Source organism: Oncorhynchus mykiss, chromosome 10 (assembly GCF_013265735.2).
Source record: "Oncorhynchus mykiss isolate Arlee chromosome 10, USDA_OmykA_1.1, whole genome shotgun sequence".
NCBI classification, from domain to species: Eukaryota; Metazoa; Chordata; class Actinopteri; order Salmoniformes; family Salmonidae; genus Oncorhynchus; species Oncorhynchus mykiss.
The window spans coordinates 58,257,639-58,272,888 of NC_048574.1; the positions used below are offsets into that span (position 1 = coordinate 58,257,639).

At 44.8% G+C, this 15,250-nt stretch overlaps 1 protein-coding gene across 1 annotated transcript in view; it reads left to right on the top strand.

Moving 5' to 3' along the window:
* LOC110533157 (double C2-like domain-containing protein beta) overlaps positions 1 to 14,991 on the top strand; it is a 52,650-nt gene extending 37,659 nt beyond the window's left edge. Inside the window, exons 9-11 of the mRNA XM_036933461.1 lie at positions 4,765 to 4,846; positions 5,585 to 5,681; positions 10,330 to 14,991. Of these exons, the coding sequence (XP_036789356.1) occupies positions 4,765 to 4,846; positions 5,585 to 5,681; positions 10,330 to 10,469 (319 nt within the window). The 3' untranslated portion in view covers positions 10,470 to 14,991. The remainder of the gene's footprint in view (positions 1 to 4,764; positions 4,847 to 5,584; positions 5,682 to 10,329) is intronic.
* The last annotated feature ends 259 nt before the right edge of the window (positions 14,992 to 15,250 follow it).

Consider the following 15,250-nt stretch of genomic DNA (forward strand, 5'->3'; position numbering starts at 1 on the left):
CAAGAGGGGTTAGAGCCCTGCATATGTTCATAGATAAGATGAAAGCCCCTCCAGCTAGGATGGAGTCCAGTTCAGGGACTTAGCATGTGTGTATGTAAACTCAGCAAAAAAAGAAACGTCCTCACTGTCAACTGGGTTTATTTTCAGCAAACTTAACATGTGTAAACATTTGTATGAACATAACAAGATTCAACAACTCAGCCATTAACTGAATGGGATGGCCCTAGCCCTCACCCACCGATCCAACAGGTCCCAGACTTGCTCAATGGGATTGAGATCCGGGCTCTTCACTGGCCATGGCAGAACTTTGACATTCCTGTCTTGCAGGAAATCTCGCACAGAATGAGCAGTATGGCTGGTGGCATTGTCATGCTGGAAGGTCAGGAAGGTCATGTCAGGATGAGCCTGCAGGAAGGGTACCACATGAGGGAGGAGGATGTCTTCCTTGTAACGCACAACGTTGCGATTGCCTGCAATGACAACAAGCTCAGTCCGATGATGCTGTGACACACCACCCCAGACCATGACAGACCCTCCAACTCCAAATCGATCTCGCTCCAGAGTACAGGCCTCGGTGTAACGCTCATTCCTTCAACGATAATCACGAATCTGACCGTCACCCCTGGTGAAGAGCACTTTTTGCCAGTCCTGTCTGGTCCAGCGATGGTGGGTTTGTGCCCATAGGCGACGTTGTTGCCGATTATGTCTGGTGAGGACCTGTCTTACAACAGGCCTACAAGCCCTCAGTCCAGCCCGTCTCAGCCTATTGCGAAGAGTCTGTGCACTGATAGAGGGATTGTGTGTTCCTGGTGTAACTCGGGCAGTTGGTGTTGTCATCCTGTACCTGTCCCGCAGGTGTGATGTCCAGATGTATCGATCCTGTGTACGTGTTGTTACACGTGGTCTGCCACTGCGAGGACGATCAGCTGTCCGTCCTGTCTCCCTGTATCGCTGTCTTAGGCGTCTCACAGTGTGGACATTGCAATTTATTGCCCTGGCCACATCTGCAGTTCTCTTGCATCATTGCAGCATGCCTAAGGCACGTTCATGCAGATGAGCAGGGACTCTGGGCATCTTTCTTTTGGTGTTCTGAGTCAGTAGAAAGGCCTCTTTAGTGTCCTAAATTTTCGTAACTGTGACCTTACTTGCCTACCATCTGTAAGCTGTTAATGTCTTAACGAATGTTCCACAGGTGCATGTTTATGAATTATTTATGGTTCATTGAACAAGCATGGGAAACAGTGTTTAAACCCTTTACAATTAAGAAGTTATATTACACTAAGCTGGAAGTTGATTTGTGTGCTGGTTGCAGTTTCACATAACACATTTTCTGCAAGAGATTAAGCAGGGTTCAAGTTTGGGGTCCTATGAACTTTTCCATTGCTCCACCCCAAATGGCACTATTCCGTATTTCAGGGGCACAACTTTGGTTTTAGAAGTAGTGGAGGGGCATCATTTGCTTTATTGTTTTTATCTAGTTTTTGTTTTTTATCTAGTCTTACACTCCAAACAGGCTACCTGACCGCTCGGAGGCGTCATCAAGGTCCCAAAGCACACCATTGCCTAGATTTGTATCACATCCCAATGATGAAACTGGGGGGGGGAATAATGTATTTTCAGAATGTGTGTGTGTGTGTGGGGGGGGGGGGGGGGGGGCTGCGAGTCTCCAACTCTGGTCCTGGAAAGTTATTGGGTGTGCAAGCTTTTGATCCAACCCAGCACTAACACATCTACAACGAGGAAAGAGAACAAGAGACAGCATTGTCAAAATTATCAATGCATGACACTATTTCAGAGCAAAAACATTGTTAAGGGGGGATAGGGGAGACAAAAAATAAATATGCTAATCATCAATGAGCGAGTCTAAAGCTGGAGGCAAGAGCAAGACAAATGGCTTCTCGGAGTCAGACTCTTAATAACCTTCTCATTACAAAATGTCCAGGGGCCTTCAACCAGAGCCCCCCCAAAAAGACGAAGCAGAGCTGTGTGAAACAAGGATGTCAGTTTCAAACAAATCAACATTGACTCCAAAAAAAACATTCCTTACCCCAGGATACTTCAACTGTTGACTATCCGGGAGAATAAAGAAAAGGGAGCACTATGTGTGACGTGGTAAGGTTGGACCCAGGTGCAGAGAAGAGACCAGGCAAGGAATCAGTGGTTTAAGGATAAAAAAATACTTTACTGAGAACAGGTTAGCCGCAGGATCACAGTACACTTGAAAAGCAACAAACGCTAAGTCTCAAACTCACTCTGGAAACAAACACACGAAGGACCACAGACAATACACCTCTTTTAACAGGGACACAATCATGAAATAACAAGACATACCCGAGTCCGATAAAAGTCTCTAGGGCGGTCTATGCCGCCCTCTGGTGCCAGGAGGAACCATGACACTCTGTTGCTGGGTAAATTGAATAGATTTATTGATGAGAGAAACAACCAATAGTCTTACGTTTCGGTATGAATCGCCTTTGTCAGAGCCTTAAGTAGGAACAATGTGGTAGGCGCCTACATACCCTCGCAGGGTAGGGTCCCACTCGTCATGTCATGTCAATCAAGCATGTCAATAATGTCAATACTGTCAGTAGCATTAGCAACTACACAGGTTATTTTAACAAGAGTATGATCATCATTGATCATGCTGATCCGGAACAAAAGCCTGCACACCCAGTAGCTCATCCAAGATTTGATGGCTGGAGATCTTGGACTAGGAGGTTCCTGACTCCGGCACTCTTATAATAACCACAGAGATACATATGTATATTATGTTGCACTTAATTCTGTGCTGATTAACTTCTCATTACAAATGTCCAGGGGGCCTTTTTTTCCTATCTTTCCGACATACGATTGGCTCCTATGGTTTGAGCCGCCTACTACTGGCCTTTACAATTCACTTAAGCATGTATCAAAATCACAATCACCCGCACAACCCCCTCAACCCTGTTTCGAGCGACCAAGAGGCTATTCCATCACTGCCTTGAAGATCAATATTGACCTCTGGGTCAGTTGCTCTAGGTGGGTTGCCTCCCTTTCCTCTATTTCCCTCTCTCCTCGGATACAGATAAACAGAAATGTTAGAGCAACGTTCCATCAACATTTTAAAGACCAATGTGAACCTCTTCAGTAGTGCTGGTGTGTTGCCTACTTGCCTTTCCTCTATTTCCCTTTCTCCGTTAATACAAATGAACTAAGATATTAGAGTGTTTAGTAATCGCTTCAAACCAGAGACCATGAAGAGACATTATATATTGGAAACGAGGGTTTCAGTTTCTCTACATGCCAAATGGCAGCCTATTCCCTGTATAGTGCACCATGGCCCATAGGGTTCCGTTCAAAGGTAGTACACTATGTAGGGAATAGGGTGCTATTTGGGATGCCGCCCGTCCCTCTGGTGCTGAGTGAGCAAACTGTCATCTCGGCCTGTGCTGTGTGGATGTGTGAGTCTCGAAACGGGGCGGTTTGTTTTGCTCCTTTCTCTCCTCGCTCTCCCCTCTCCCCGCTTTCCACCTGTCACTCTGTTTTTCTATCCTCTGTCTCTGTGTGAAATCGGCTGTTTTTCTCGTTTTTTCACTCTTCCGTCTCTCTCCCTCCATCCCTCTCTGCCTTCATTTTTCTCCTAGCTTGTATTTTCTCGAACCCAATTTCTTTCTCTCTTTCACTGCGTTGGTTGAGGACTCTCTTTCTCTATCTCAATCAATCAAATTCCAATTTGTTTTATGAAGTCCTTTTTACATCAAAAGTTGTCACAAAGTGCTTGTACAGATACTCAGCCGACAAACCCAAAGAGCAAGCAATGCAGATGTAGAAGCACAGTGGCTAGGAAAAACTCACCACAAAAAGCAGGAACCTAGAGGAGGAAACCTAGAGAGGAACCAGGCTCCGGGGGGTGGCCAGTCCTCTTCCATCTTTCTCTATCTTTCTTTCAATAAAGCACCCTCTCTCCCTCTTTTCCAACAAATCCAATTAGTTTATTTCTTTCACTGGGTTGGTTGAGAACTCTCTCCTACGACCTCTTTCTCTCTCTCATCCCTCTCTCCCTCCCGCCTGTCTTGTTGATGTGAACAAACCCCAACCCTAGCAGCACATCTGTTGGCTTGTCATTGAGTACGTGTTATTGACGTTGGGCTGAAGGTGGGTGGCGTTGGAGAGTGAGATATCTCTCCCCCGCTAGAACATCATGACTTCGCTGCTTGAATTTATGCTGATGACTTCTCCAATAAAAAACAATGGCCTTCTAGGAAGCCGTCTGTCCCCCTCTTGGCTTGAGCTTTTGAGTCTCTGACTCTCTCATCACCGATTTCTCTCGCCCTCTCCCCAAAAAAGGAAATAAAAGTTTTAAGCTCTGAATTTTTTTCTCTTTTCTTTCTCTCACTGTCTCTCTTTGTTCCATTTTCCTCCCTCGTTCCGGTGGGGTTTAATGTCATGCTGGGGCGGAAGACTAAATGGAAGATAATTTGCTTTGATGTTTCAGAAACAATAAAAGACCTGTGTCAGAAATATAGGGGACAAGCTGCATTTTCAGTCGTCATGCTGTGTCAACTGTCTAATTAAGATTCCATATTTTCCTCATCCTCCTGCTCTCCCTTCATATCTCTCTCTCCCTCTCCCTCTCAATCTCGCTTTTGCTTGCTCTCTTTCTCCTCTGTGCTCTCCCTTGCCCTCTAACTCCCTCGCTATGCCTCCTTCTCTTTCACACTCTCACCCCCTCCTTCCCTTTCTCTCTATATCTCCCTCGCTCTTTTCTCCCCCTCTCTCTCCCAGTGTGCTGCAGCCTGATATGGGGAAAAAGTCCAAGTACAAAACCACAGTGAAGAAGAAAACGCTCAATCCCGAGTTTAATGAGGTACTTCCACCCGCTCCGAGCACTACAAATCACTCTCCCTAATACATAAAACCAATACCTGGCAAACTTCCAGTGAAGCAATATCTATCATTCTTCCCATAAGCACATAAAGATGTAGGTTCTTAATTTGAGCCGTTTGCTACTGCAGGAAAATAATCCTTAGCAACAATAAACGTGAATTATTTGGTGGATTATAATTCTTGAACATTTTTGTATGGGTTGATACATTGTTCGTTTGTTCATTTTGTTCATTCAAAAGTGGAAATCACAAACTTTAGAAGCATTTTTAAAACTCAAATACACTACAAGTTTGCAGGAAAATCCTCAGCAAACAAAAGTGTGATCAAATTAAGATCCTACATCTGTACCTGGCAACCCATTTCTCTGACTCACATTTAGCAACCAGATGAGCAAGATATATAATATATCATATTAATGTTGTTTGTTGAAGTTGAATTCTATGCCCTTGGAAGTGATGGAGAGCTATAGCTTACCCATTCTCATGCATTTGTGTTAGAATATTGTCCCATGCATTTAAATCCATAATTTGATTCCAGTACCATCATTTGAATACATTTTCCATCTCCTTCAATACTGCATAACTACCTACCATACCATCAACGTGAATTTAAGTCAATGCATGTTTCACATTCAATGTTAAACATAATCTGAATAAAATTCTGCTAAGTGTGAGTACATGAATACCTTTCTCTCTCTCTCTACCTCTGTACATTACAGGAGTTTGTGTATGAAGTTCCGCACGACCAGCTGGCGAAGAAAACCCTGGAGATCTCCGTATGGGACTACGATCTGGGGATGAGCAACGACTTCATAGGTAAGAGAAAGGGGGAGTACGGGAAAGGAGGAGAGTTAGCGAGAGAGAAATATAATATATATATATATAAATAAATAATGTAATAGAATTTGTGGGTGCGAAGAGGAAAGCAACGCGGGCCGCAGTGTGATGAGCAATGACATCATAGGTAAAAGAGAGGGAGGGAGCGATGACGTCATAGGTAAAAGAGAGGGAGGGAGCGAAGACGTCATAGGTAAAAGAGAGGGAGGGAGCGATGACGTCATAGGTAAATGAGAGGGAGGGAGCGAAGACGTCATAGGTAAAAGAGAGGGAGGGAGCGATGACATCATAGGTAAAAGAGAGGGAGGGAGCGATGACGTCATAGGTAAAAGAGAGGGAGGGAGCGAAGACGTCATAGGTAAAAGAGAGGGAGGGAGCGATGACGTCATAGGTAAAAGAGAGGGAGGGAGCGAAGGCGTCATAGATAAAAGAGAGGGAGGGAGCGATGACTTCATAGGTAAAAGAGAGGGAGGTAGCGATGACATCATAGGTAAAAGAGAGGGAGGGAGCGATGACGTCATAGGTAAACTAGAGGGAGCGATGACGTCATAGGTAAAAGAGAGGGAGGGAGCGAAGACATCATAAGTAAAAGAGAGGGAGGGAGCGAAGACATCATAGGTAAAAGAGAGGGAGGGAGCGATGACGTCATAGGTAAAAGAGAGGGAGGGAGCGATGACATCATAGGTAAAAGAGAGGGAGGGGGTGATGACGTCATAGGTAAAAGAGAGGGAGGGAGCGAAGACATCATAGGTAAAAGAGAGGGAGGGAGCGAAGACATCATAGGTAAAAGAGAGGGAGGGAGCGATGACATCATAGGTAAAAGAGAGGGAGGGAGCGATGACATCATAGGTAAAAGAGAGGGAGGGTGTGATGACATCATAGGTAAAAGAGAGGGAGGGTGCGATGACGTCATAGGTAAAAGAGAGGGAGTGAGTGATGACATCATAGGTAAAAGAGAGGGAGGGAGCGATGACATCATAGGTAAAAGAGAGGGAGGGAGCGAAGACGTCATAGGTAAAAGAGAGGGAGGGAGCGATGACATCATAGGTAAAAGAGAGGGAGGGTGTGATGACATCATAGGTAAAAGAGAAGGAGGGTGCGATGACGTCATAGGTAAAAGAGAGGGAGGGAGCGATGACATCATAGGTAAAAGAGAGGGAGGGAGCGATGACGTCATAGGTAAAAGAGAGGGAGGGAGCAAAGACGTCATAGGTAAAAGAGAGGGAGGGAGCGATGACGTCATAGGTAAAAGAGAGGGAGGGAGCGAAGACGTCATAGGTAAAAGAGAGGGAGGGAGCGATGACGTCATAGGTAAATGAGAGGGAGGGAGCGAAGACGTCATAGGTAAAAGAGAGGGAGGGAGCGATGACATCATAGGTAAAAGAGAGGGAGGGAGCGATGACGTCATAGGTAAAAGAGAGGGAGGGAGCGAAGACGTCATAGGTAAAAGAGAGGGAGGGAGCGATGACGTCATAGGTAAAAGAGAGGGTGTGAGCGAAGACGTCATAGGTAAAAGAGAGGGAGGGAGCGAAGGCGTCATAGATAAAAGAGAGGGAGGGAGCGATGACTTCATAGGTAAAAGAGAGGGAGGTAGCGATGACATCATAGGTAAAAGAGAGGGAGGGAGCGATGACGTCATAGGTAAACTAGAGGGAGCGATGACGTCATAGGTAAAAGAGAGGGAGGGAGCGAAGACATCATAAGTAAAAGAGAGGGAGGGAGCGAAGACATCATAGGTAAAAGAGAGGGAGGGAGCGATGACGTCATAGGTAAAAGAGAGGGAGGGAGCGATGACATCATAGGTAAAAGAGAGGGAGGGTGTGATGACGTCATAGGTAAAAGAGAGGGAGGGAGCGAAGACATCATAGGTAAAAGAGAGGGAGGGAGCGAAGACATAATAGGTAAAAGAGAGGGAGGGAGCGATGACGTCATAGGTAAAAGAGAGGGAGGGAGCGATGACATCATAGGTAAAAGAGAGGGAGGGTGTGATGACATCATAGGTAAAAGAGAGGGAGGGTGTGATGACATCATAGGTAAAAGAGAAGGAGGGTGCGATGACGTCATAGGTAAAAGAGAGGGAGGGAGTGATGACATCATAGGTAAAAGAGAGGGAGGGAGCGATGACGTCATAGGTAAAAGAGAGGGAGGGAGCGAAGACGTCATAGGTAAAAGAGAGGGAGGGAGCGATGACATCATAGGTAAAAGAGAGGGAGGGTGTGATGACATCATAGGTAAAAGAGAAGGAGGGTGCGATGACGTCATAGGTAAAAGAGAGGGAGGGAGCGATGACATCATAGGTAAAAGAGAGGGAGGGAGCGATGACGTCATAGGTAAAAGAGAGGGAGGGAGCGAAGACGTCATAGGTAAAAGAGAGGGAGGGAGCGATGACGTCATAGGTAAAAGAGAGGGAGGGAGCGAAGACGTCATAGGTAAAAGAGAGGGAGGGAGCGAAGGCGTCATAGATAAAAGAGAGGGAGGGAGCGATGACGTCATAGGTAAACTAGAGGGAGCGATGACGTCATAGGTAAAAGAGAGGGAATGAGTGAAAGGAGGAGAATAAATAGTGAAAGGATGGAAGAACTGAAAAGGGGGATGAAATGAAAATGAGCAGAAAAGAAGGAAAGGACTGCGGGGGCCGTATGTGAAGAAGCAAGAGCATTGGGAAATGAAAACGAGAGCGACAGAAAGTTGTCCTCAATCCCTCAACGGGGTGACACGTGAGATTCACACTGCTTTGTGAGGCACTAAACAGCTCTGACACGGCCCGACGTGTACCGTATATCACAGGGAGAACCGGTGGGGAGGCAGCTGGGGCAGAATGGATTGTCTCCCAGGGAGCTGGAAGGCCTTGAGATCAATGTGTTTTACTCCAATCTGGAGGTTCCCTGTAACAGGCTGAGTCTCTCTCTCTTTCCGACTGCCTCCCTAGTGCCCTCGCTCTCTCTCCCTTGCTCTCTCTCTCTCTTTCTCCAACTCACCCTTTTATTTATCTCAAGCCCACTCTCTCTTTCACACAGACACCCACTCACTCTCCTTCAATCTCTCTCTCTCTCTCTCTCTCTCTCTCTCTCTCTTTCTCTTTCTCTCAAGCTGGGGACATAACGTTGGTGAGTTATTACCCGCGCCAGAAGAGAAGGGGAAAAAGGCCATCGCTCTAACACACTGCTCTGGCTAACCTCTCCCATGACTGTTATCGTTATGGTGTAATGGCCAACATACACGATGGCCTAGATCTGTTAGCACTGTGGAAAATGACTGTGATACTGGGAGAGACAGAGTGAGACGGGAGGAAGATGGGGAAGAGAAAGGGGGGAGTGACCGAGAGGAAAAAAGACAGATAGAGCAGAGGGAGAAGCAAATGTGCTGTCAAATACTCTCTGTAAAGGCCAGGAAGAATGATAGAGGTAGAAGATGAGAAGCCAGGGACAGAAAAATGTCAAAGAAATAGAGTAATTATGGAAGGCAGAGAGAGAGGAGGAGAGACGGAGAGAGAGTAGCATTGTCCACCCTGATTTGTAAGAGCAATTGATGGGTGGATTGGACCTCTCATTTTGCACAAAGACAGAGGTGTGGAGGAAGGAGGAGAAGAGGAGGAAAAGAGAAAGGGAGTGGAACGGCCCCCTACAGGTCCTCCCTCATCCATCACGCTGGGTCACACAATCGCCCGCCATTTGTTACCCACACCCCTCCGGGCTCATGAAGTATGGTATAGAAGGTCATTATGGGGACCTAGACAAACTGGGCAAACAGGTCAGGTGTGTGTACCACTGTGTGTGTGTGTCTGTGTTCGTTGGTGGCAAGAATGAGAAGGGGTCATTAGGAAGGTACGTGAGACGACTATCCAAACACACTTGCTCTCTGAAACTTGGGCGCGAGGTGTGTTTGCGCACATACAATTACACACATCCTGCTGGGCACACGCTGGTTGAATCAACGTCGTTTTCACATTATTTCAATGAAATTACGTTGAACCAACGTGGAATAGATGTTGAATTAACGTCTGTGCCCAGTGGGATCTGTGTGTGTTTGTGTGTACTGTACTTGTGAGGACTGTGTGTTGATGTGTGTATGTCTGGTTCCGAGGAAGTGTGAGTTATGTAAGAGAACAGTATTAACCTGCCCCATACCTCTCACTGTATCTGAGTTTAATACCAAGGCTTAGTGGGGCCACACATGAGCTATTGAGCGTGTTTGAGTCGTTGTGAAAGCCCGCGTCTGTTAAATACTGTGTTATAAAATTCACGCTCCATCAACTATGCAATCACAGCCAGGAAAACCTGTCTGATGACCCCCCCCCCCCCCCCCCAGTGATGACTGTCTTTCTCTCTCTCCTTTCTCTTGCTGTTCTCTCTCTCTGTGTGTCTCCCGTGTCTCTCTGTGTGATTCTCTTTGGGTCTGTCTGAATGTCTGTCTGTCTGAATGTCTGTCTGTCTGTCTGTCTGTCTGTCGCTAGGTTGTTCATGTAAAATATATGTTTTTCTTGATGACTCACCTACTTGACTTAAGGTTAAAGATTTCCTTTCTCTTCTCTCCTTCTTCCTCTCCCTTTGTTTCTCTTTTTTTTGTATCTCTCTCTCTCTCTGTCTGTCTCTCTCTCCCTTCCACCTTCTCCCTCCCTCTCTCACAGGCGGAGTTGAACTGGGCATAAATGCCAAGGGAGTGAGGCTGAAACATTGGTTTGAGTGTCTCAAACACATCGGCAAGAAAGTTGAGTACTGGCACACCCTCACGCAGCAAGGAGCCCCTCCGGAGGCCCCCCCGCAGTGACTGAAATACACACACACTTTATCGCAATTATTAAATGATAATCAATGAATGGTGAAGAAATAAATCAATAATAATGTAATAAAGTAATAAGTGATAAAACATGCAATAATGATACGGATAATGATGATATAATAATAATATTAATTATAATACAAAATCACAATAGTAGGTAATTATCCCAATGTAGCTTTTTTCTAAGTAAGTACATTTGTGAAAATGTCCCTCGTTGAAATGTTTAATGTGAAGGTGCGAACAAATTTGACCTTAGCCCTCAATATTGTGAAGTCACTTGCATTTCAGTCATTCAGATGTACACATTAATAGTGTAGAATCTCTTACCTGCACTGTAACTACAATACTGGAACAGTCTGTAAGCACCTTTGGGCCCTTTGCCAAACAAGGTCTTGTTACGAACGTTGTAGTCACCAGGTCGATTCTACTCGGATGCAGTTGAAAAGGTGCGTCCGGTTGAGATGACTGGCGTCTAGCAACGCTAATGCTAACTGCTATAACAGTTCTAGGAAGTATGGGAAACTGCATACTTGGTGTGTCTCTGAAAGTGGCTGCGGCGAATAAAGTGGGTGGATCAACAGCGATGGGTGTAACATCAGCTCTCTCTTATTGGTTAGACGGTTTTGACTGAGCGGTGTTGTTTTTAGTTTCTTACCATGCAACTACCATACCGCTAGTGTTTGGACTTCAGTTTTGAAGCCAGAAGATGAGCGCAAATTGTATTTCACTGCTACAAATAATTGTATATTTTCAGTGAATAAAACTGACAAATTTTTTATTAAAAGTACTAATGATGTGACTGTCACCCTGGCTACACTAGGTAGCTACTTCCCACGCCGTTGCGGGACAAAAGTGCTTAGCAAGCGGAAGCGACAGACCCGGTGTTGTTGCCGTTCATGCCGTCCCTATTGAGTAGGTTGTATCAAGGTGACATCTAGATAGTTATCAATATTAGTTATTTATTGTGTAGGTTGCTATCCCACTTGAAATAAAATAATGGGAGGGCAAAAAATTGCCACTTTAGCTACTGCTAGCAACAATGCTGCCCAGTGGGAAGCACCTCAGGTTGGCAGACACTTTGATACAACGACAACGGCACATTAGTCATTTGCACTGGCTTATACACTCCTCGTGCAGCCCAGTCAGCCACGCAAAACGGTCTTTAGCACCAACAAATCTGCCCAATTTAATGATTCGCTTTCCATATACCCACTTGTGTTGATCAACCCACTTCTTTCGCCACGTCCACTTTCAGACACACTCCACATATGCAGTTACCCGCGACTCAGTTCGAACATTAACTAAGCTAACAAAACAAACTTCGCTAATAATGCTAACAGTACTAACAATGGTACCAGTGCTAACAGTACTAACAATGGTACCACGCCCAACAGCGCTAACAGTACTAACAGCCCGAATAGTGCTAACAGCGCTAATTTAGCGTAATAGGTGTGAAAACAGTATTCACCAAAGTGCGTTAACAGCGTTAGCATGTGTTTACCCTCCTCTGCATCCCTGATTTACTATACAAAGTACCCAAATGATGAGGACAAGTTGGGTAAGTCACCTGCTATAGATTTTTATTATGGTGGATGTCGCTCTGATGCAAACTGGCACACCATGACGTTAAAGCACAAAAGGATCCATCTGACGGTCTGTCTCTGTGTACTTGTCCGATGTCTGTAGGTGATGACAGTGGGTGTCTGTATCTCCCCTTATCCTCCTGTGTGTATGTGTCTTTGTGTGTGAGCGAGTGTTTGTGTGTGCATACGTTTTGCATACAAATATGTGTGTGCACGTGTGTTTTTGTGTGTTTGTCTGTAAGCGTGCCTCCAAATGTCTCCATCCATGAACCCCAAAGCATGGAGCTGTGAAGAAAGACTGAAAAAAAGAGACAAGACTCACTCCTACAGTACGACACTCACTCCTATGTTCCCTGGATGTCTCCCTGGTCTAGCAAACTGATGTCCTGTCACATGTGCAACAGTATGGCTGGCAGTCCAGTGAGTCACTTTTCCTTGGTGACAGTCACACAAGATAACCATCCGTCTGGATTATTTTCTAAACCCTGCTCTGTGCCCTTTGACCTTTGACTTTGAGTGACTTGAAAGCTACACAGAGAGATTTCCGCGGCACAGTCTCAAACAAACTATAGCCCCTACTCTAAAGAGGGGTTATCAGGGGTTATCAAATACCAACTACTGGTTGTGCAGGCTTTTGCTCCAGCTCCAGCCTAATGCAGTCTGGACGACAATAAGTGTCATCGGGCGTGTTCGTGCTGGAACAAAGGCATTCACATCCCAGTAGCTCTCGAGGACGTAGAGTTTCCTCCTTCTTTTCGTGGTGCCCTTACACTAAGATTTTATTTATAAATGGCAGAATTTTTTCAATTTCATTTCATTTCATAACATTCAAATGTTCCATCATGGAGATGAAAAAAACTATTAGTGTGAGAAATATGGAAAAAACCTGAGATTTTATCAATTTACTCATCTATTCATGTCTAAGTCGAGCATATGAAGCAGTGTTTAGGTCTAGGAGTTAGGGTCTGTTTAGGGAACTTTGAGAGAGAGACTACCCAGGCTGTTTTCATGACAGAGAACTGCCCATAGAGCTTAAAAGACTACCATGGGATGCCAGACTTGCAGGGATGGACAGCAGAGATTTCCCTGGAGGAAAGAGAGATTGGCTGTGATGAATTATACTCAGCATGGCAACAATCCCTCCCTGAAGCTCTACCACTGGACTGTGTGGACAATCATGGACTGTTCTGCATGCAGGATCAAAGGATACTGACAAGACGTGTGTGTGTGTGCATGCTTGCAAGCGTGTGTGCATTGTGTACATTTCTGTGTGTGTTCATGCATTGAATCTAAACACACTCATGGACACCTCACTCCCCCACCATCCCTCGCAACAACAAAAAACACTGGCATAAAGTAGACAGTGACTTCTCACCATGGATTCCTTTACCAGAGACAGACCTCGAGGGGTTAACCACATTAAGGACAGAGGCCCAACCCTGTGGCCCCTGGCTACAGTTTGGACACCTTATAGTTCCAACGTTGGCCCACTAAAGCACACTATTACCCTTTTCACACTACTGAGACAAACACAGCCAAGTCAAGCCAAGCTGTGTCACACTGGCCTGGTTACTCATCTACTGTATTTGCTGGAATGAAAAAAGGACAATGTGAAAATAAAATATCCTGGCCAGCACAGTATGGTTTGGGTTGGCCCAGTAGTGTGAATTAGACATCTCAGTCAGTCAACAGTCTCCTGGACTTTTTCTTACTTTCTAACCGTTGTCTGGGATCTCTGTGTTCGTTATTCTGTACTTGGACAAAGGTTTGAATGAAGGCGTCACCATGGATAACAAAAAAACAACGATGATTCAGCATGGCTAGGGGTCAAATATAGAGGGACTGTGACATGGATCATGGATCGTCAAAGCTAGGGACTGAACTCTGAAACGATGAGTGAGAAGTTGAGCTCGTCTAAGTCTTTCACGGTCACCAAGATCGTACGTTGATTGACCTCGACAAAGATGGCGGTGGAGTGGAGAGGGCGGAATCTGTTCTTCTCTATGCACACCAATGACGACACAGGAAGCCTCTCCACGCACAGCAACAACAGTGAAATGAATAATCAAATGATAAACATCTCCGATGTCACTATGTGATATGTTGTCAAAGATGCATTCAAGGTTTTTTATGTATGTAATACTGCATATGTATACAACGGGTGGGTCTACTCCTGAAAGATGATTGGTTAAACCGCATTCCAGCCGGTGTCTATTCCACAAGTTACTTAGTATGTATGTACTTCCCTCTCTGGGATATTCCTCATCATGGGAAGCCAGGCTTGAAGTTCTGATGTAACAACGGGAGATGTTTCTTCTCTTGTTCAGGTGATCTGGTGGTTTATTTTCACTCAGATTCTCTCTATCTCTGCCTTTTATTTTGATATGTTGTCGGTCTAGCGAACTTGACTTTGTTCATCATGTGACAACAAAAAAAAAAACGTATGCATCTTAACATTTTAATAAAGAAATGCACGTGTAACGATTGTCATATATATGCATATGTAACTAACATTGTAACTAACATTGATCAATGCCAATTTCTTTCTGGTTGATATCTTTGACATGGTATCATCAATCAAATCTGTTACAGCTATCATCGCTGCTGTGTACTCGTTGGTTTGTAATTTACTGTTTGTAAGAAAAAAATAAGGGATTATTCAGGGTAACTTGCTCAATTTTATGCTTTTCTCAGTTCTGCCGTTGCTTTAAAACCTTTATTGTCATAGATATTGACATTGTCTTCCTTTAATGACATTAATGGATTGGGGAGACAGGGTGGAGGGGAAGGACTATTGTTACAGCATCCCTGTGTACTCACGGACATCCTGTACTGTCTATCTCTATGTGGAACATACGGTGTGATTGCCATTCTGTGGTGACTTTGTGGAACTACTTCTCAAAATAAACTGAACCCATTTGAGTGGCTTACTGTGTATGTATGTTGTTGGACAGAAGAGTGATTTAAATGGCACATTTGTCCAAAAAAGATTTCCATACCACGTGGAGAGATGTTACCTTTTATTCTTTGATAAGTCATGCATTTTGTGACAACCTACAGCGAGCCCTGGCACGCATTTTGTTTAAAACACTTTGATTGTCATTCTACGAAGTTACAATGAACATGTCATTATAATGAGTCCGTATCGATTTCCATTATATGATGAAACGTACTGATGATTAACTG